Source organism: Macrotis lagotis, chromosome 1 (assembly GCF_037893015.1).
Source record: "Macrotis lagotis isolate mMagLag1 chromosome 1, bilby.v1.9.chrom.fasta, whole genome shotgun sequence".
NCBI classification, from domain to species: domain Eukaryota; kingdom Metazoa; phylum Chordata; class Mammalia; order Peramelemorphia; family Peramelidae; genus Macrotis; species Macrotis lagotis.
This window is the reverse complement of record NC_133658.1, coordinates 187,521,811-187,545,057: the sequence shown is the minus strand read 5'-3', so window position 1 is coordinate 187,545,057 and position 23,247 is coordinate 187,521,811. Positions and strand designations below refer to the sequence as shown.

The window sequence follows — 23,247 nt, the reverse complement described above, 5'->3', positions numbered from 1 at the left end:
TAAATGTAATCTTTAATTAATCAAAAGATACTTTGTAGTACCTTAGCATCATTGCTAGGAACATCAATTTTTTTCCTTTAGATATATATAGAAATATTGATAAATGGAGGTTTTTAATAAATAAGTATTAGGAATGCTACCTTGAAGCAGACTGTATTTGGGGATAGGGAGCAGATGATATACCTCCCACTCATGCAAAACAATTTTACTATTGGACTAAATCTCCTAGTTTCTACCTTTCTATCTTTACTCTATTAGATTAATCATGATAATTCAATTCACCACTGAATAATCATACCTCTAAGATGCAGCCTCTCAATTGGTTCCCCTTGATCAAGGTCCTTATGTTTGAAGTAGGCTATTGAAATGTCTTTAAAGACAAACCAATATTGTTTGAAAGTTTTTAATGTTAGTTTTTTGGCCCTGAAAATGAAAGAATAATAGGTTAATGGTTCCAAGAAAAACAAATGCACATATAATTTTGAACAGCATACTAAAGAAAAAAAAAGTTACTCTCCTCTAGTTCTCCTTTCATACAATTTATAACATATTAAATCATTTTGAAATTTGAGAATTACAGAACTGTTAGTTCAGCACCCTCATTTTATGGATGAGGAAAATGAGGGTTACAGAGGTAAAGTGACTTGCTCAGTCACATAGGCAGTTAGTATATGGCCTGGGATTGAGAATTTGAATACAAATCTTTGAAAATCTAGATAGTCTTCTTTTTCAATTATATCTAGCTGCCTACTAATTTATTTATAAAAACTTTAAATTAGGCTTTTGTATGAAAATGTCTAAGTCTGGTGACTTCTAGAATAGTTCTTGAGTAGAAAATAATATTCAAGTGAATAGTACAAAACTTTGATTATCATTATAAAAAAGAGAGTTTGCTAGTTTCTACTTGACACATTTAAGGAAAACTATAAAAAATTCTGGTTAACACTGGAACTTTACTTTAGATTAAACTGAAATTATTTTTCCATTAGTAACTAATTTTTAAAAGGTAGCATTAGCCAAGGTTTGAACACCTTAAATTTTAATACAATATTTGTTCTGAAAAGTCATTAAGCAAAGTTCCAGTAGTTCTCAGATCCCTAAGGGTCACTAGCAGCAGCATGAAGTAACTTTAATTAGGGGAAAAAGAAAGATATAGGTAAATAAAATGCCCCTCGAACCCCTACAGATCACCAGCAATGTGAAGTAATGTCAGGGGGTACTACTAGCTAGGGGAAAAAGAAAGAAATAGGTAAGTTAAAGAAAACTGGAAAAAAGTGATAGAAAGGAGAAAAGTGAGAAAGGTAATATGAATTATATACAATGCCAAATGGAAGAATACTACCAATGGTGGCCACAGAGGTTCTTCAGTGTACTGGAGCTGGGTAAATGTCCCAATTTTCCAAAAGATCTATGACAACAGAATCTGTCAAGTAAAGGTCAGTGACCCTGACTTTTTTATGCCTGGCAAAATTCTCAAATAAATACACAGACACACACATTTATTTAAGATAGTTAATGCATATTTAGAAGAGGACATGATCATGAAGTATTCACATAACTTTATTATGAATTAGTCAGGCCCTAATCTTATTTATTAATTAGTAAATAAGGGGAATATTGTAGAGTGGTAACAGAGTACATTGGAAAAGTGGGTTGTATTTGGAATCAGAGGTTCTGAGTTAAAATCCTAGTTCTGCCACTTATATAGGCTACTCCAAGTCATGGAACCTCCCTGGGTCTTAATTAACTACTGAATGATTACAGGTTTAAGTTATTTGTCTCTTCAAGCTCTAAATCTGTGATCTTGATATATCATTTGTCTACATTTAATGAAGCATTGGAAAAGTCTCATTTTCTGAGGAGAATATTGAGAGAAATAGGATATATAATTGTATTATTATATAGCCTTAGTATTTGTTGAATAATTGGATCCTAGGTGTAGTCACATTAATGGTTCAATGTTAATTTGTGATGAAATCTTCAGTAGAGTGCTCTAGGGATCTGTTCCTGATGCTATGCTGTATAATATGCTTATAAATAATTCAGAGGAAATCATAAGTGGCTTCTAATCAAATGTTCAGCTAACACAAGACTAAAGAAGAATCAATAAAATAATAGATTATAGGATCAAAAGGAGCCTGACAAGGTAGAATAATGTTTCAAATCTATAAATTTCTTTTATAAAGTATCTCTCTTTCTCTTATTAAGGTCTGATATATGTTATAAAGGACATTGAAAAAATATTTAAGAACAGGAGTCATTTTTCAATAGAAAATAGTTATTATGGACAGGCAGTTCATAAAAGGCAAGTTATCAACAATTTTATGAAAAAAAAAATCCTCCAAGTCACTAAAAATAAAGGTGATATAGATTAAAATAACCCCCGAGGTTCATTGTGGTGAGGTACTATTAGTTTGGCAAAGATGAAAAAAATGGAAATGTTAGATGTCACAGGAATTATTACAAGCACATTAATCCCTTTTGGTGGAGTTATGAATCAATACATTCATCCAAAAAAGCAATTTGGTACTCTAGCCAAAAAAAGTCATTAATCGTTTTTTTAACTGCTAATCTAGCAATACCGCAACTATGAACAAACCCAAAAGAACTCAAAGAAAGAAGAATGTAAAAATTATTATATGCATATATACAATATACATACACATTACTATCCACTTACACAAAAGCATTTAAAATAGAAATTTCTGTTAAAGTCAGAAAACAAATTTTAAAACACATATACATACAAACAACCACAAAAAAAGAGTGCCCATCAATGGGGAAACAGTTGAACAAATTATAGTACATGATTGTAATGGAATATTTTCAAAAGAAAAGGGAAGATTCGGAGCAACCAGGGGAGTAGGAGTGGGCTTTGTATGTATTACTACACAACAAAGTGAACAGAAACAGAACTTATACAATGTTGCAAAAGATTTAAACAGTGTAAAAGTTAAAAACTATGTTCAATGTAATTACTATTCATGACTAAAAGAAGACTGATGTTGTTTTGTACTTTTTGCTAGACAGGTGATTCTAAAGGTGCAAAATGAGACATATATTTTCAGAAAGGGTCAATACGTTTATCTTAACTGTACTTAGTTATTACAAGACAGGGCTTGGGATAGTGATTCAAAGTAGAAAAGAATGTAAATAAAACATCAACTATATGTGTATATATACATATGTATGTATAAATGTATGCATATCTACTAGCTAGTATTAATAGCTAACATTTATGTACTAAGCACTGTAATGAGTGCTTTACAATTATTCCATCATTTGATCCTTACAACATCACTAGAAACAGATCCTATTACTATCCTATTTTATACATGGGGACCGAGGCAAACAGAGGTTAAGTGACTTATCAATGGTCACACTTGTGTTAGTAACTGTTTGAGGCCGGACTTGAACTCAGGTATTCCTGACTCCAGGTCTGGTGCTCTATCCATTGAGCCACCTAGCTGCACCTTTATACTCTTATAGCTGGCTCTGTTTGAAAGGAGGAAATTCATAGGGGGACACAGACAATGAGGAAAGTATTGGAATTACCTTATGAAATTTAACATATGTCAAAAACAAAAACAAACAAAAAATTACTAAGAAAATTTCACAGTATCATAAGCAAGTCTCCATTTGTATTCTTTATGTAAGAAAATGTTTTTATTGGTTAATGTTTGTCATGTTCATACTATTTTTAAAAAATAAAGATTAAACTAAGAAGGAGAATTGTAAAGTCTTATATTTGACTTAGAAAAAATCCTACCTTCATAAGTATAAGATAGGGATGGTCTAATCAGATTTGGGGGTTTCAGTAGAGAGAGAGTGCAAACTCAATACGATTAAAAATAGCCAAAAGATGAAACTAATATGGTATTAGGCTGAAGTAAAGAAAAAAAAAGCAGAAATGGGGAGGTTATAGGCTTGCTATGTTATGTCCTAATTGTGCTACATCTGTCAAATGATATCCATTCTGACTATCTCATTTTAGGAAGAAAGTGATAAATAAGTGCAGAAACAAAGTTGATACTTCAGGTCCCAGAGCAACTGGATTTGAATTCTTTCTCTACTCCCTACCACTCTGTGATCTCACTTCCTTTAATCTCAACAAATTCTACTTTCTAAAGGAAATCCTTACCAAACCCTCTTAATTTCAATGCCTTCCCTCTGCTACCATATTTCTCCCATGTATAAGATGCAACTTTTTTTGAAAAATGTGAGATCTAAAAACTGGGAGCATCTTATGTAGTGGTTGTAGATTATTTTACTTGCATTTCCTGCTTTTTTTTCTGCACTTGATGTCTTTGCTCTCATTGTTTCACATTTGTTACTAGTATAGTAGGTTACGTTTTGCCATGTTCTGCCCAGAAATGGCTGAGAAAATACTTTCAGTACTGTGCTGAATTGAAGTTAAAAGTGATCCAGTTTGCAAAAGTGAATGGAAATTGTGCTGCTAAACATCAGTTTGGTCCTCCTCCAACTAAGAAAACAATCCAAGACTGGCTACGGGAAGAAGAAACCCTACTGAAAACAACCTGGCAGAAGAAGGCCATGAGAGACAAAATGGCTTGATTTAGAGAGGGAATTGAAGAGATGGACTGACTTGGAATTGGAATTCCTGGGTCCACAAAGATGATTCAGCAGGAGGCCAGAAGAATTGCTGATGAAAAAAAAACTGATTTCAAAGGAGGACACCATTGGTGTGCTTCAGGTTTATGAAACAGAATGGATTAAGCATGTGTCCATGCACCAGACTTGCCCAAAAGATGCCTGAAAGCCATCAGCAGAAGGTCCTTGAATTTCATGATGAATAAAATGGGTTCAATAACTTTATGTTATACATTTCTTTTCAAATTTTGGACCCCCAAATTAAGGTGTGTCTTATACATAGGAGCATCTTATACATAGGAAAATATGATAATTATTTCTAATTTATTTGGTTTGTAGCTTACTTTGCATATATTTGTTTGTATAATAGCTCTCCATTAGACTGTAAAGTCCATCTTTTGCCTTTGTTTTTGTATTACCAGCCCTTAACATAGTGTATTGTACATAGTAGACACCTGATAAATGCTTATTAATTAATTTACTGAACTTCTTTAGGTTAGTTATTTTTTCTTTAAACTGAGAGGTCTCTTTGAACTAGACCTATGATCCTATGATTCTATGGCATTAAAGTAGAGTGGGTCCATAGGAGGGTTCCCATTTTGGAAGGAGATTGAAGAACATGTCACATGAAAATCTACTGAAGCAAGAAGGGAAGTTTAGCCTGAAGAAGAAAACACTTGGTGTGGGCATCATAATTCTCTTCTATTATTTGAATGGCTACTTAGAAGAGGATGAGAATTATTCTGCTTGGCCTTAAAGAGCAGAAAAATGAAGAATTTGGCTTTGCATATAGGTAGTATTCTGCAAACAGAATTAAAGTTGTTTGGAGGCATCAATTTCATGTGTATGTACCTAGGACAGAACTGTGCTAGACTAGGTCCTTAATGTAGTCTTGTTAAATTGAAGTTGAAAAGAAGGAAATTTAGATTTAATGTAAGGAGAAACTTGCTAACAATTATAGTTTCACCAAAGTGGATTGGAAGTCTTCAAGAAAATAATGAATGGATATGCAGTTGGGGAGATTTTTGTTCAGATATGGCATAGACATCAGTGATTTTTAAATTTTGTGATACTGTGATTTTTCTTTTCTTTTTCTTTTTTTTTTAGTCTAGACTAGGGGTGGGAACTTTTTATCTGTCAAGGGTCTTTTGTATATTGATAACAACATTCTTGGACCATAATAAATTATTAACTTAAACATTAACCTGCTATATTGGTCAATAATTTAATTAATTTATCCCTAAAGTACTCCTAGATTTCTTAATTTTGAGGTCTGCCTGCAGTTGCCATGGCAGTGCCAGACCAAATGGTTTTGCAGGTCTTATACTGCCTACTGGTCAGATGTTCTCCATCCCTGGTCTAGACCCACAATTTTATCATTATAAGGAAATTCAGGCTGAGAAATTTCCCTCTACTGAAGCAAATCAGCAGCACCTGTCCTCTCTATCTGGTCTTCTAGAGACTAGCTCTCTAACTGCTTTGAACACTAACTATACCACAATTATTTAACTGCCAATAAAATAAAAGGTAAAAGTTTTGGTTTATGATAAGTTAGACATATAACATGGCTAAAGAATATTGCAAGCTCGTCTCTATAGAGTTGAATTTCCAGTTATAACTTTGATTTTTAGCATATTTATTATAAGGAAGAAATTTAGTATTATACCTATACAGACAAAATATTGTCTGATTCAGTATCAATACAATGGAACAAAACACCCTTTGAACACTTGTGTTAAATTTATACATCATCATTCATTGAACATTTTTTTTGAAAGTCTTTCCTTTGCCCTTTGACTTGGTTATAAACAAACCTACCAGTGTTGTGGCAATTTTTTTTTGAAGTTTAAGTACTCTAAGTCTGTTTGCTGAGAAAAATCAACAAATCATAATATGGCGTAAGTAACTGATATAACTTCAAAGAAGTCTCATTTCTTTCATCTTAACACACCTATAACATTATCACATACTTGATAATCATTTCTTTTAGAGGAAACACTCCCTGACAATCCAGCCAATCTTTAAGTATGGTGACAGTGAAGGCTATTTGAATTCTGAGACAGATAAAATCATACAACTCTGAAGTGCAATGGGCACTCCTTTCCACTTGAGCCTTTGTTTCTCAAAATTAAAGAAAAACCTTTTTTTGTCATTAATTTTGATTACTTATTATATTAGGACTTCCACTTATGAAATATTATTCTGATTGTGTCAAGTGGAAAAATACCTAAAAGAACAGAATGAAAGTTCAAAGCATCACAGTAATTTGATCCCCTCATTGTGTTATATAACCCCTAGTTCCTATATAGGGTCTTAATTGGTGCTCAGGGAAAGACAGGGATGATCATTCATCTTTGTTACTATGGGACCAGGTTTAGACATTAAATAGCAAAGATTGGGGTGGCTAGATGGCGTAGTGGGTAAAGCACTGGCCTTGGAGTCAGGAGTCCCTGGGTTCAAATCCGGTCTCAGACACTTAATAATTACCTAGCTGTGTGGCCTTGGGCAAGCCACTTAACCCCATTTGCCTTGCAAAAAAACCCAAAAACCTAAAAAAAATAGCAAAGATTTCCTTATCCATGAGTCTTGATTATTAATGAATTTTCAATTCTTCTATGTAATCATTTTAATTACTTACCTAAATAATCTGAGATAATCTGCAAGTGTTGGTATGTCTGTAATGTCCTCCTATGGAGAAGAACACAGTTATTTTACCTGCAGAAATTTTATGAATGGCAGAATTTTTCACACAAGTTAAAAAACATTTGAAGTAGGGCAAGTTAAGGAGAAAAGTAGATTGCAGAAATATTTTTCAAAATGAATAACTGCTCAATATTCCAATTGTTTTTGAAAGATCTCTAAATTATGTAGGAAATCAAACATCAATGAATCAGATTAATACCATGAAATTGTTCAAAATTCATTTCACAATACAAGTATGTCTTTTAAAACTGAAGTTTATTGTTTAACTTTGTAGAACAATATACAAAGACCAAACTACTCAAAAACACCCTACTGTCTCATATTTTCTTTCCAATATAGACAATATGTGAGAACCAATGATAATTATAGGATCATAGATCCAAAACTGAAGGGTCAAAGTGGTCTTATCTTGTCCCCTTTAACCTTTCCAGTCTTCTTAAACATTACTATCCTGTCATAATTATGGTCCAGCCAATGCTCTTTTTCATCCATGATACTCAGTCTTCTTTGTGACTGCACTGGTAATCCCCCATGCATGGAATACTCACTCCTCACCTCTACCTCTTGGAATTCCTGGTTTCTTTCAAGACTCAAATCAGGTAAACACTTTCAATATCAAGGGTTTTAACATGAACTTGTTTTATTTTTAATTTCAAAAATATTTTGATAACTGTACTTCAATATAGGGATAGCTAAATAAGTCAGTGAAGAGTGCTGGAGACAGGAAGACTCCTTTTCTTGAGTCTAAATCCAGCCTCAGACCCCTACTAGCTGTGTAAACCTGAGGAAGTCACTTCACCCTCTGCCTCAGTTTCCTCATCTAAAAAATGAGCTAGAGAAGAGAAACGCAAACCACTACAATATCTTTGCCAAGAAAACCCAAAAGAGGTCATAAAAAGTTGGACATGACTAAAACAACTGAACAATAATTTCAGTATAATCTCTCCCTTTTATGCATTAAAAATATTATTATGAGAAAGGTTTATAGGTTTTACTGGATTGCCAGTGGAGTCTATAATACCAAATAAGGTTAAGAACCCCTGTTTTAAATAAAGCCTTTCCTCATTCCCCTCCCCCCAGTAGCATATATATATATATATATATATATATATATATATATATCTTTATTTATTCATTCATTCATTCATTTTTAAGTTTTTCAAGGCAATGGGGTTAAGTGGCTTGCCCAAGGTCATACAGCTAGGTAATTATGAAGTGTCTGAGGCCAGATTTGAACCCAGGTACTCCTGACTCCAGGGCCAGTGCTCTATTCACTGCACCACCTAGCTGCCCCAGCATATATTATTTTGCATATACTTGTGCACCAGAAGAAACATCCTAGGTTCAATCCTACCTCTTACCGGTGTGACCTTGGGTTAATTCAATTCATTTAACCTCCCTGATTTTCAGTTTCCTTATCTTTAAAAGGAGGGAGTTGCACTAGATGGCCCCTGAGGCTCCTTTTAGTTCCACATCTGATTCTATGATAAATGTTGTTTCATTTAATATGAGTTCCTTAAGAGAATTATTGCTTCACTCATGTTTTTTTATATCCATAAATACATTAAATTAGACTTAATTAAATGACATCAATTAGAAAGGAAATCTATCTAGTCCAACCTCCTCATTTCACAAGAAGGTGGGAGGTACAGGTGGGATGAAGAGAGGAAGGTGCTGGTGACTTGCCCTTGCTCAGGGTCATATAGGTAAAAATTGTCAGAAGAAAGATTTAGGGGCGACTGGGTGGTGCAGTGGATAAAGCACCGGCCCTGAAGTCAGGAGTACCTGGGTTCAAATCTGGCCTCAGACACTTCATAATTACCTAGCTGTGTGGCCTTGGGCAAGCCACTTAACCCCATTTGCCTTGCAAAAAAAAAACCTAAAAAAGAAAGAAAGAAAGATTTAAACCCAGGTCCTCTGGTGGCAGAGTCAGTATTTCTTCTACCTTACTGCTATTTGGTTATTTCAGTTCTGTTTGACTCCTTACAACCCCACTTGGGGGTTTCCTGGTAAAGATACAAGAGTTATTTGCCACTCTCTTCTCTAGTTCCTTTTACAGATCATGAGAAAATGGAGGAAAAAGCAGGATTAAATGGTTTGCCTAGGATCACACAGCCATAAAATAGCCAGTAAGAATGAGGAATCTTCCTGATCCAAGCCCAGTGCTCTGTCCACTGGGCCACTCAGCTGATTTAAGTCTAATATAGTGTCATGCTATTTCATAGGAATAGTGACACTGTAGCTTCCATTTCAAATCAACTAAAATTTCAGTTATGTATCAGTATTCCTTAAAATTGTAACTATTCTTGCAAAATAGATTCAATTTTTTTCACATTCATTTGGATACAATGTAAGTTTTCTAAACTTGTTGATTTGGCATATATCTCAGGTGTTTGTTTTTCTAAGACACTAACAAACTGTTTTGGGTCCAGAATTGAACCTGGGAGGTAAGGGAAAACCTGGAGTAAATCATAACCCTGATGCTTAATAGCTGTTTGGCCACAACTAGGTCATATAACCTCCCTGAGACCATTTCTTCATTGTAAAAAGAGTAGAGTGATATCTGCCAAACCTCCTTCATGGAATTCTTTTAAGATTCAAGTGAGATAATATGTGTAAAAAGGGCTTTGCAAACTTTAAAATGGCTATATAAATGTTAATTATTAACCATTCCATCTTATTCACAGTACACATTTAATGAGGGCAGCTAGATGGAGCAGTAGGTAGAGCACTAATCCTGAAACCAGGAGGGCCTGAGTTCAAATTTAGCCTCACACTTGCTAGCTGTATGACTTTGGGCAAGTCATTTTAACCCTGATTGCCTTACATCCAAGGCAATCTCCAGTCATCCTAATTCATATCAGGTCACTGGACCCAGATGGCACTGGAGGAGAAAGTGAGGCTGGTGACTTGGCACAGTACTCCCTCACTCAAATCCAATTCTTGTGATTGTCATGACATCACCTCTCTGATGTCCTTAGAGAATGAAGGACAAATATCACTTAAAAATGCTTCCTGAACTGAACTTTACCTTTTAAACTTTTTAGATTGAGAAAATACACATATCCGTTGATCCATCAATACCACTATTAGGTCTTTTTCCCAAAAAGATAATAAAAAAGGGAAATGGACCCACATGTACAAAAATATCTATAGCAGCTCATTTTGTGCTGGCAAAGAATTGGAAATTGAAGGGATGCCCATCAATTGGGGGATGGCTGAACAAGCTTTAGTATGAAGGTAATGGAATTGCTCTATAAGAAATATGCAGGCGGATTTCAGGAAAAAGTTGGAGTTATATGAATTGATGCTGAGTAAAGTGAGCAGAACCAGGAGAACATTAGGTGTGGTATCAACAACTTTGTTTGATAATTAACTATGATAGATTTGACTTTTCTCAGCAATAAAGTGAGCAAAGACAATTCTAAAAGATTTGAGATGAAAATGCCATACACATCCAGAGAAAGAGCTCAGTGAAGAACAAAGAATACCACTTTCACTTGTTTTTTTCTTTTCCTTATGATTTTTCCCTTTTGCTTTGATTCATTTTTTACGACATGACAAATATGTAAATATGTTTAATGTGAATGTACATGTATAGCATTGCTTGCTGTCTTGAGGAGGGGGAGGGAAGGAAGGGAGGGAGAAAAATGTGGAACTCAAAATGAATGTTGAACTACTTTTACATCTAATTGGAAAAAAATGCTAAGTTAAAAAAAAGAAAGCACATACATTTAATGTATAATTCTGTATCATCTCATAGTCATGAGCATTTTCTTTTTTCTTCTTACTATTTATAGGTCAGTAATTATGTGTAAATAACTCACTTCCTCTCTCATCATGTGTCAATACCATTAAAGTCATAATTATTTCTAAGATAAAAAAGGTAAACAAAAGGTAGTTGAAAGTCGACTGAATCAAACTGGAGTGGTGATTCCATTATAGGCTGAAGTGCTGCTACATTTTTCCATAGATGAGCTGTCCATTTGTAAAGCATGGAATGGAATGAAATTTTACTAGAGATTTTTAGTTTATAGCCCTTAACCCTCTGTTCTGTGTGTTTCAAACTTTTCAACTTTCTTCTTCAAAATGGTTTTGAAACACTTTATAATATGTCAGTCAGTTATTTCAATTAATCCTCAAATAGTCATTGAAATAGGTAGGGCAAATGTTACCAAAGTAGTCTTATATTACAGATGAGGAATCAGACACAAACTAAGTGACTAGCCTCAGGTCACAAAGAGTTTCAGAGCTATGACTCCAGACTCCAGGTCCAGTGCTTTTTCTATGTTAATTAACTGAACCTTAGAGGCAGCTAGGCAGCCAGATCAGAGTATTGGATTCAGGAGTTTCAGATTCCAGTTTAGACACTTACTAGCTACGTGACCCTGGGTAAGTCACTTGATATATCTGTCTTATTTTCCTCATCTATAAATCAAATGAGTCAATATTTGTAAAGTACATAGCACATGGTAAATGCTTAATAAACGTTCACTCCCTTACCCTTCTTTAACAAGATATGTATTACTTTGAATATTCTGCAATAGTAAAATATCAATTACTAAGTCTTGTCAGTTCTATCTCCAAAACATGTCTCATATTCACCACTTTCTCTCCAGTCATATAAGGTGTGACTCTAATTCAGGCACTTACCACCTCTCCCCTAGATTATTAATGGCCTCTAATTTGGTTTTCCTGTTTCAAGTCTCTCTTTTTTCCAATCTGTGTTCCACCCAGTTGTCAAAACATTCTTCCAAACAGACAGATCTAATCCTACCTCTCCCTGTTCCAAACTTGCTATGTCTTCCTATTACTTCTAGGATTGAAAAATAAACTCCCCAGCCTGGCATATAAAGGCTTCCACATCTGACTTCAATCTACCTTTAAAAATAGTAATTCAAATTGACCTAGTACATTAAGGTTGACAACTATAGCAACCTGATGTAAGGTCTGTTAACTTAATTTTTCATATTAAGACACTGAAGTTGTGAAAGGCTGCCTGCCACTTTGTTGAGTTCATATATGTTAAATTCACAAAGCCAGTAAGGGTCTGAGGCAAGATTTGTACTTTTCAAAAGAAGACAAGCAATTCAATCAAGGAGAAGGTAAGCTATTAAAGGGGCAAGAAGATGAGGGCAGCAACTCAGAGAGCAGAGATGAGGCAATTAGGGTTGTATAGATGAGGAGTGGTAGTTCAAAGACAATTCTTTTAGGTAAGGACAAGGATTCATTGTTTATGATACCTTGCCTTGAACCTGGGGGTAAGGAGTCTTGTCAGAGAGGGACAAGGTACTTGTAGGCCCCCAGTATAAGTTCAGCACTTTTAGAACTATGCTTTCTTTTTATTATTCCCCTCCTGGAACTCTATGATCCATCTATACTAGACTCCTAAGTATTCCCCAGATGACAATCCCCCTATGTGTACCTTTGCACAAATTATTGCCTTATCCCTGGAATCCACTCTATTAAGGCTTTGCTCAAATGCTACTTCTTTCATGTCTTCTCTGAACACGTCATTAGTGCCTTGTCCCTTTTCCAATTAACTAACATTTATCTGTGCACATGTTTTATTCTTCCTCAACCCTCAGTTCCTCCAATAAAAGAGCTTGAGGTTTTATTCTTTTTATCTGTGTATTCCCAGTGCCTGACATTATTTCTTGCACATGGCTTAGTATTTGTTGTCACTATTTGTTATCTAAATGTATAAATCCAATATTTGAGAAGGTGTATTCAGTTCTTAGTGATGGGTTTACATACAAAATTGAGAACTTCTATTTTGAGAAATTAAGTTATAGTACTAAAACAAAATGGAAGAATCAATTTGTTTTTATAGCTATAAAAAGTCACTGTTTTGAGATAATTTCACACAAGAGAAATTCATACCAAAATGTTTTCTGTTTTTCCACCTTCTAATGTGACTTCCAGGTTAGAGAGGGCAGCTTCTACTTCATCTACTTCAGACTCATTTGTGAAATCCAGAGTTTCTGCTGACAATGATAATTTGTTTATGTGATACTAAAAAATAGAAAGAAATTTTGTTAATACTATGAACACAAAACTATTATTTTAGTTGCTAAAATTTTTATTACTAATTCCTACTTCATCTCAACATCAAAAAGTTACCAAGAGTGTGCTTCTTTGTCATATGCATAATCTTTTTATATAGGTAATTCTGAAACTTTTGGAAATTATTACATCTAAGTTATCAAAACATAATTGACCTCCCCCTAATCAATTTTTCTACTGTCATGGAAAGAATTCCTTTAGATTCTAGCATGGAAAGAATATGTGTGGACTTGAACTTTGGTCCCTGCCATGATGCTTTATTGTGAGTTCTGAAAAGATTAACTACGCCCCCATTAATAGACTATATATTTATTGTCCAAAAGACTAATTTAGCTTATGAAGAAGCTCACCAACTATTAGTGAACTTTTCAGTCAGAACAATTTTGAAGACTATTTATAAAGTTGTGATCTTCATTAGTTGAAAGCTCACAGATCCTTGAAGTGAGGACACACATATTTATGGGTATACATCAATATGTATATGCATTCATACATACTTACATAAATGTTCACATACACTGATATCTAATTTAAAATTCAAAAAATCCCCAAACCTTCACAAAACTAAAAACTTTAAATAAGATGGCATGATAATAGATTTCCCAATGGATTCAACTCTCCTTGACCACTTACTGGAAAAAAGTACTGATACATGCCTGTAAAGCAGCAAAGATCAGCATTTCCTCCTCTGTGCAGTCAATTTCTTCTAAGAGAATGGACCACCTGGCTTGTTCATAGAGTTGGTTTATTCGAACAGCATCATACTACGGTTATGAAGGAAGAGTTTGGAAAGAAAAGATTATATTTCTTAACCTGCAAATCTTGGATTAAATCTACTCAATCATTTATTGGTACGAACATTTATTAAAATTATCTATATTGTTAGCAAACTATGCAACACACTAACATGTCAACCACTGTCAACTCTTTTAATTAGAGGTCTACTCCATAGACAAAGAAATCCTGATTCTTGCCCCCTTAATTTACTTTAACCCTTAATTTGGATCTCATTCTCACGAAAAAGTTTTCAAGAGCCACTGATAGGAAGTCAAATATGCATTTGACTGTTTTATCTCTTTCTTTGCTCTCTTAAATTTCTGGTGAATATATTGATAAAAGGTGAAAATGGTGAAGAACAGACAGGAAGAGGAAGAAGGAATAGAAAATTCAGGCTTGGACAATTTCCAAATGGAATTATCACTAGCTTACAATATCACATGGGAGTTAAAATACTTTTTTTCTTGCTTGGTTGTAAATGAGTGAATTAATTACAAAGGGTGAAAGTTATATGAAGGTAGATTTTAGGTAAGAAAAACTTAACAATTAGCACTTTCCAAAAATGGAATGGTCTCCCCCTGGGTGTAGGGAGTTGTCTTTCTTTGGAAATCTTCAAACAAAGGCCAGATGACTATTTATTTGGGATACTCCTTGTGTGATTTGTGATTCAGATAGGAGTTGTGCTAAATAACCTTTGTGGTTCTTTCCAACTCTAAAGTTTGGTATAATTTTATCATTGTTTGTGTTTTACCTGTCATTTACACATAATCCTAGAGAAAAGATTATGAACGAGACAAACATTTTAGTTATGCCAAAATCAGCAAATCACTCTTCCAGATAAGTAGGTAATGTGAAGAATTGTTCAAACATGTCTCTTACTGGTGTTGTAAAGAGACAAAAGTAAAATTAGATGTACAGCTTTCAAGAGGTCAGAGCATGGCTGGAGAACCAGGATAGGTGATTTTCAATTATTGTTTTTGAGAACATCTTAAGGCATATCACACAATTCTTAAAGACATACTCAAAACAGTTGTTTTAAACCATAAACTCAGAGGTTGGACGGGATCTCTATGCCATTTAATCTAATCTGTATATGAACAAGAATCCCCTCTCTCAACAACATCCTTTACTTGAAGCAAGAACAGATCTACCTGTTCACTCTTTCCAAATCATCCATTCTGCTTTGGGAAAGCTACAGTTAGGAAGTTTTTCCTTATATCAAGTCTAAGTTCATTTCTTTGCATCTTCCATCCACTACCCTTCATTCTCAAAGGTCACACAGAACAAGTCTTAATCTTCCACTACTTGATAGCCCTCTAAATATTGGAGGATGACTACCATTCCCATTGCACAAAGGTTTTCTTCTATAGCAGAAACATCCCAAATCCTACAGATTGCCCTTCCTCTGGGCTATCTCTTTAGTTTATCCCTGTGCTTCCTAAATTATGGCACCCAGAACTGAAAACCATTCTCTGGTTGGTCTGACTAAAGCAGTGCTCAGTACAACTCTTATTTGCCTAATCCTGGGCATTTTACCTCTTAAGGAAGTTCAGCATATCAGCTTTTTTGGCTACCCCATTAAACAATTGACTCATGCTGTGTTTGCTGTACACTACAACTTCAAGTACTTTCATCTAGATAGTTTTCCTCATCTTGAACTTGTGAAGTTTTTTTAAAGCAACATATAAGACTACATTTATTTCTATGAAATTCCATCTTGTTTGAATCAGTCAATAGTCTTGACCATCAATGTCTTCTTTTGTAACCTATGCTATCCAATTTTTTATGCTTTCCAGCTTATAAGGAGAGTAGCACTGTAGACTCAGAGCAGGAAGAGAACTTATCCCTAGACTAAATCCCTTATTTTATAGATGTACAAATTGAGAGTTGTCCAGGGTCACACAGGATACATGGCAGAATTGGGATTCAAACTCAGGACCTCTGACTCCAAAGATGGTGCTCTTTCCTCTCTATATTATTATTTTATTTTATCATTGTCAATTTCTACATTAGGAAAAGATTATGATAAAAGATTAAAAGATTAATGGAAATTCAGTAGTAAGAAAAAAACTGGAAAATGCATAAGATACCTATTAAATTCTAGTTAAGAGCTGGTTATAATGGTCAAACAAAATTCAATGTGGAAATGTAAAACACTAAACACATTTCATCATTCTAAAAATAGTATCATTTAAATAGATATCTGACAAAGTTTATTTTAACAATATTTTTTGATGCATGGAATTTATACTTTGACATTTGAATGTCACAAAAAAAGATCTTACTTTGGGATTCAAGTCAAAGAATGTGTAGTATTTAAAGCGTAACAATAGTTTCTCATCCTCCTGAATGCCTTGTTCCATAAGGGAGCGAGATGAGTCTAGCCAACTGAAAGAAGAAAATAATTGCGTTATAAAGGAAATTAATTTCATGGCATCATAAATACAGCTAGAAAGACCTTTAGGAAGACATCTATCCCACATTCTTACTCCTTACATTTGTACTCCAAGTACAGTTGAAGACACCAAGGACCAGAGAAGTAAGCAATTTGTCCAAGGAAACACAAGTAGCAGACAGCAAAGGCTAGATTTAAACTTAAATCCTTAAGACTTCAAATAGAGTCCTCTTTTCCACAGTACCATGGCTCCTTCTTACATTTACCTCCTTGGAACAAAATCACTGAGCAAGAATGATTGAGCCAAATAAGTAACTGATGAGGAAGACTACTTAATAGTAATAACTTATAGCAATATTTGTATGCTTCATAGTTTTCAAAAGATTTCTATATAAATTAGTTCACTCTTCTTTACAAAAATCCCGTAAAGTAGGCTGGGCAGAAATTTTCATCTTCATTTGATGGCTGAGGAAATTACAGTATTGAAAAGTTATGTGATAAATAACTTTTCCAAGATCCTAGGTTAGTGAAATTGGTTCTAGAATTCAGGACTAATTGTATCTTATTTCTGATTCTGCTCATCTCATAAGTGGCTTGCCCAAGGCTACACAGCTAGGTAATTATTAAGTGTCTGAGAGACAGGATTTGAACCCAGGTACTCCTGACTCCAGGGCTGGTGCTTTATCCACTACGCCACCTAGCCGCCCCAAAGTTGTATCTTATTTCTTAAAACAAAAAATAAAACCTAAAGTTTAAAAGAAAGTACTGTAGACTTCCAGAAATAGTGGAATGCTTATTACATAATCAATAGGTAGTATAGTAAATAAAGCACTGGACTTTGAGACTGAAAGAGCTCAATTCAAAGCCTGCTGTAGACATTTACTAGTTATATGACCCTGGACTAGTCACTTAACTTGTATCTATCTATCTCAGTTTCCTCATTTGTAAAGTAGGGATGAAAACAACAATCTCAGAGTTGTTGAGTGGATAAAAATGAGATAATATTTTAAAGGACTTTGTAAATCTAAAAAAGCTATATATCTTATTATTATTATTATTATTATTATTAAATAGTATACTTAGATTCTCAAATTTTTTGCGATTATAAGTGTGTGTGTGTGTGTGTGTGTGTGTGTATGTGTGTGTGTGTCTTCTCCAAATGATGGAATAGCTTATCCATGCCTGCTTATCCTGTCAACCCTTTTCCATGTTATTCCATAAGTTCACCACAATAGGCTCTCTCAATTTCTCACTTTTACTTGATATTTTGAAGATACCTGTGGAGCATCTGGGTGATCCTAGCTATTACTCCTTGTTCTGTCTCTATTAGAAGCCCCATCATTTTTTGTTGTTCAAATATTTCCCTGATGACAATCTGTTGCAGACTTTTCATATCCACTCAATCCATTTAAAAAAGTGTTAAGAAAGATTCCACAAAGAAGTGGTTTTGAAGACAGCTTTTCAGGAAAAATAGGAGCTTAGAAATTCTGCCTGGCTCTCCTACTTCAACCACAGAGACATAGTAGAAAACTATATACAAACTGGATATGTCAAGTTCATCAAATTTTTAAATCCTGACTTTCATTTCAAAATAAGTACTGATTTTTAAAAAAGCATATAGCATGGGGGTGGCTAGGTGGCACAGTGGATTAAGCACCAGCCCTGGAGTCAGGAGTACCTGGGTTCAAATCCGGTCTCAGACACTTAATAATTACCTAGCTGTGGCCTTGGGGAAGTCACTTAACCCCATCTGCCTTGCAAAAACCTAAAAAAAGCATACAGAACCCCAACATAAGCACTTACCTTATCATGCCATTATCAGCTTACATGGACTCAATGAGGAGAAATACCCTTACCCTGCATTAAGTTTGGCTTTATCAATGAGAGATCGAGGCTGGAACATTTCAGCAAGTGTTTCAGGTGAACGACTGGGTTGGCTGAAAGCAAGGATGTTACAGCTTTGTTCTGTCAGAGGACTATCACTGAACCAAGTAATGGTGGAAGAAACAGGCGTTCCATTAACAGGATCATATATAGGAGTCATTGTTTTACTATATAAGCCAGGACTTACTGTAAGGCAAACAGGACACAAAATGTAATATGGGACTTAAAGGTTTAACAACAATCTAAGGATACACCTCATTGAAAAGCAGTTTGCTTAAGTTTGTAGGGAAGCTTCCTATAAAGAAACTCCCAATTCATTATTGTTAGAAGAAACTCCCATTGAAAAATCATCAACTGTTTTCCAACTTATAGTTTGAGATACAGGCTTGAGGCACCAAAAAGTTCAAGGTCAAACAGCCAATATGTTTCAGTGGCTTTTACTAGAAGACAAATCCTCTAAGATCAATTTTCATATTTTAAGACATAAAATTTTAAACAATCTATTTAATGAATCAGTCACTAAATATCTGTAGATAAAAAGCATTTACAGAATTTATGAAAAGGTATGGCTACTTCTGAGATAGCTCATGAAAGGGTTCGTGACTTAGGGGTTGAAAAGGTCCAAAGTTAACTCACCCAGATTTCATAGTGGAGGTAACAGTCCTTCCACACACCCAACCTTACTAACCTTCCTTATTTCTTCCAAAGAGTCAAAGTTCCAACCAAACTGAACTTTTAACATCTTCTATAGTCTGAATTTTCTTGTCACCATGCTTTTATGTGTACCTTTTCCATCTCCATGTTGTCCTTGCAAGTTTTAAAATTACTATCCAGCCTAATTCAAATGTCTGCCCTTTCATGAAACCTCTGTAAATATTTATGTTTACTAACATGGTAAATTTTAAAATGTAAATTTAAAATGTTAGTAAAGACTTTCAAGTCTTTTTTCCAGTTACATACCATAATCATTCCAGATAAATCCTTTAAATTAAACACTCCCTTCCTGAAGATTAGTACTCAGCTTGTGTTAATAACTCACCTGGTTTTAGTTTGTATAGGGGAGCTACAAATTTCCTCTTCTTTTATTCCTTAGGAACAAATACTGCCCAAATAGCTAACCTATGTATTGTAAATGGTAAACAAGATCTCTTTGAAACTTTTGATTGGTGTTTTTCCAATTTATAGCCATGCCACTGGATTTATTTACTGATTGTTAGCAAAATAGTAGTGCTTTAATAAGTTGTCAAGAATGCTTTGGAAAACTTAAGATTATTTTAAATTAGCTTATTTTAAAGGTATTGGGATATATTCTAATTAAAGCATTTTTTTCTTTAGTATAGGAAAGAATAAGAATTTTTTTTTTTGAGTTTAAGAAATGCTGTAAACACAAACACAGAGCCACTTTGTAGTCTTACCTGGAGAACCTGGACTGGATAGAGAATTGTCTAAATTTAAAATGTCTTCAATTATAGGTTCTCTGTTATTCTTTTCTTTTTTCTTTTTCTTTTTAAAACAATCATCTGATGGTTTTAACAAAGAGAGCTCTTCTGATCTCCTGATATCTTAAGAACAATGGGGAGAAAATGTATTATTCAAGGTGAATAAAAATGAAATTTCATCCTGACTAACTTAATTTCATAGTAGTTTACTCCAAGTATTCAATGTTTCAACCAAACTGGACTAAAACATCTAACATATTCTGAATTTTCTTGTCACCATACCTTTTCCTACCTCCACATTATCCTAGCAACTTTAAAAAATTATTATCTAGCCTAATTCAAATATCTGCCCTTTTATGAAATCTCTGACAGGGAACAGTAATCTTTTTTTACCTCAACTTTATACATTGCCTAATGCATTTATCAAGTATTATTTCATACTATTTGTATTCATACCATCTCTTAACTAGATTGTAGTATGAATGAGGGCAGGGACATATCTTGTTTAGTAATGACAGCACTCAAAATAGCTCAAATTATTTGCCCTGTATATATGGTCCTAGCATGCAGTACATGCTTTCTTCTGCATACAACAGACTTTTTAATAAAAACTTACTGAATAAAAATCATCACAACTCAGAAAGTTATTAAGAGGTAAATGATTTTTTTGTGGGGGGGTTATTTTAGTAAATAAGAACTTTAAGAAAGTTCAACTTTACTAAATTGTGTGTGGGGGAAATGGAATAAAGAGAAGTAAAGAGATTTGCATGAGGTTACCCTATGCTGTGAAATGAATCAAGAGGGAAGATTAAGGAATTATCTACTTGACTCAAATTATTAACCGAACTGCATAATTCAAAGCACAAATAATTGGGTTGAATATCAAAACTCCATTGTTAGTTTTTTAAAGAAATAGCCAAGAAAACGATGACCCAGAAATATAAACAAAGCCTTTTGATTGCTCAGAAATCTAGAATGTAGTTACCCCAATTAAATGAGGACAGCATTCCATTCCTGCCCCTAACCCAAAAAAACCTTATAAGGGGGGGCTAGGTGGCACAGTGGATAAAGCACCAGCCTTGGAGTCAGGAGTACCTGGGTTCAAATCTGGTCTCAGACACAATAATTACCTAGCTGTGTGGCCTTGGGCAAGCCACTTAACCCCATTTGCCTTGCAAAAACCTAAAAAAAAAAAACTTATGAGACTTAGAGGATCCTTTTTGAGAGATCAGACAAGTCTGACATTTTACTTTTAATCAGGATGTGCTTAAAACATCCACATGCTATCTTTTAAGGCTAGTTCCTTAGTGAGTATTGATAATAATTGATCTTCATATCCTTAGTAATGAAAAAAGGAATTCAGAATTGTATGGACCTCTCTGCTACATTTTATCATTCACTATAAGTTTAAAAAATATGGAATAGTAGGTATATTTTCATTTCCCCCCCTATCAATTTAAAGAAAAATCTCGTAATATCCAAAATTATCCTAATTCAACTATATATTCATATTGATTTGGCATCAATCATATATATATATATATATATATATATATATATATATCAAATGTAGATAGATAGATAGATGGGAAAATCTTTAAGGTAATCACCACAAAAATGACTTTAAGAAAGTTCAACATTACTAACCCTGTTATTTTCTGTAAGATTTTTTTACTTTACTAGAGCAAATGGAAAATACAGTTTATTCATTAGTCTTTTCAAATATAGGCTCTGATTCATTTGTATGTTACTGAAAACTAGAGGATATTTTGCACATTTTTATTTATTTCTATAGGTTGTAAAGAAATTTAAGCATAAATTTTAGTCTTTTATTATTGAAATGAATAGCATAAATTAAATTGCTAGATTTTTTTTTCCTATGGGGGCTCACACAGCCTTTGTGAGCTGCAAAATATGAGGCTGTTTACTGGGGAGGAGTCTTCATCTTTTGTGGATCCCATTGTAACAAAAGAACATTTGTGTAAAATTTATACCTCCTGGAAAGTCTGTGGTTTTGCCTTTTTAAAATTGTATCCTTTGCACTTAGAAAAGTACTTGGCACATAATAAGTAATTTAATAAATAATTGTTTTCTCTAGCATCAGCCAACAAGAAAGATTTATGAACTCGTAATTTAAAACTTATCTGTCTCAAAACCATTAGGGATGATTCAATAAAATTCCATAAATGATTTCTGTAAACACAGTTATTTAATGGAGTCAAGTGTTGATGAAGCAATTTTGAGATTATAACACATCAAATATAATAAAATATATATCCACTATATCAGTAACTATATTATGTATATGTATGTATATACATATGTATATGTAAAATTGCATTAAATATGATAGTGATACTGATATGGCCTAAGGAAGTTTTTGCCGCAGTAAATGTTTCATGCTTTTGTCTTTTTAGATTTGGAAATCTGGTATTAGATAGATAAACATTTCATGAAAATTAAGTCTAATTTATTTTCAGTTTAGCTCCTTTGTTTTGAACACAAATCATTGTTTGGCTGGCATGTTTTAATATAATTGAGAGTCTCTAATAAAAGTGTATTTAATGCTAAATTAAAAATTCATTAAAAATCATTTATTATTAGAACCTACCAAACACTGTGCTAGGTACTAGGGAAACAAATATGACAAAAGAGTTCCATCTGTATTCGATCTTGAAAGGGAAGATATAACATATCAATCTGATATGACACAAGAAAGAATATGATAGTAGCTTTAGGTGAGTTGGTCAGCTATGAGAAAATTGGTAAGGGAAAGAATATTTATAATTGAAGAGTATAAGGGTAGGCTTCTTGGATACAGTGCCATTTATGTTTGGGAAAAAAAGGGAAAAAAAACTAAGAGTTCAAACTGTGTAGGGGGGATGGAGTATGAAGGACAATGTTACCATATCAAAAAATAGGTGGAGGGAAATAAAGCATAATTAGATTGGAAAGATAGGAAAGAGGCAGATCATGAGGAATTTTAAGTAATAAACAGAAAACTTTTATTTGATCCAAGAAGTAAGCTATTAGAATTTATTGGATGGGTTGAGGGGTGGGGTGGAGGACAACTGGAAAATAACTTTGACAACTGAGATGAAGTGAGGAGAAGAAAGACTCAAAGCTGAGAGACCCACAAGAAGACTATGAGAGGAGTCTAGGCATGAGGGGATAAGGACCTGTATCAGGATGGCAGCTATGTAAGACAGGGGACCACGTGTAAAAGATATTTTGAAAATGTAACAAACCCTTGGAAATAGATTGGAAATGCTGGATGAATATGAAGATGATTTTGCCTTAACAATCCCTGGAGAGTTCAGAAGATGTGTGGAAATATAGGTTCTATTTTGGATATGTTGAGATTGAGATGCT

The 23,247-nt window shown here is 34.0% G+C and overlaps 1 protein-coding gene across 3 annotated transcripts in view; it reads right to left on the bottom strand.

Annotated features, from left to right (window-relative positions):
• Window positions 1-23,247, bottom strand: part of FERMT1 (FERM domain containing kindlin 1) — a 61,934-nt gene that overhangs the window by 22,369 nt on the left and 16,318 nt on the right. Inside the window, exons 4-11 of one of the 3 annotated variants that reach the window (XM_074209485.1) lie at window positions 19,852-19,998; window positions 18,409-18,622; window positions 16,443-16,545; window positions 14,037-14,144; window positions 13,198-13,329; window positions 7,250-7,299; window positions 1,343-1,423; window positions 299-423 (exon numbers count right to left, since the gene is read on the bottom strand). In XM_074209485.1, the coding sequence (XP_074065586.1) occupies window positions 299-423; window positions 1,343-1,423; window positions 7,250-7,299; window positions 13,198-13,329; window positions 14,037-14,144; window positions 16,443-16,545; window positions 18,409-18,622; window positions 19,852-19,998 (960 nt within the window). The remainder of the gene's footprint in view (window positions 1-298; window positions 424-1,342; window positions 1,424-7,249; window positions 7,300-13,197; window positions 13,330-14,036; window positions 14,145-16,442; window positions 16,546-18,408; window positions 18,623-19,851; window positions 19,999-23,247) is intronic. The other 2 variants (XM_074209484.1, XM_074209486.1) reach the window with 2 other exon arrangements.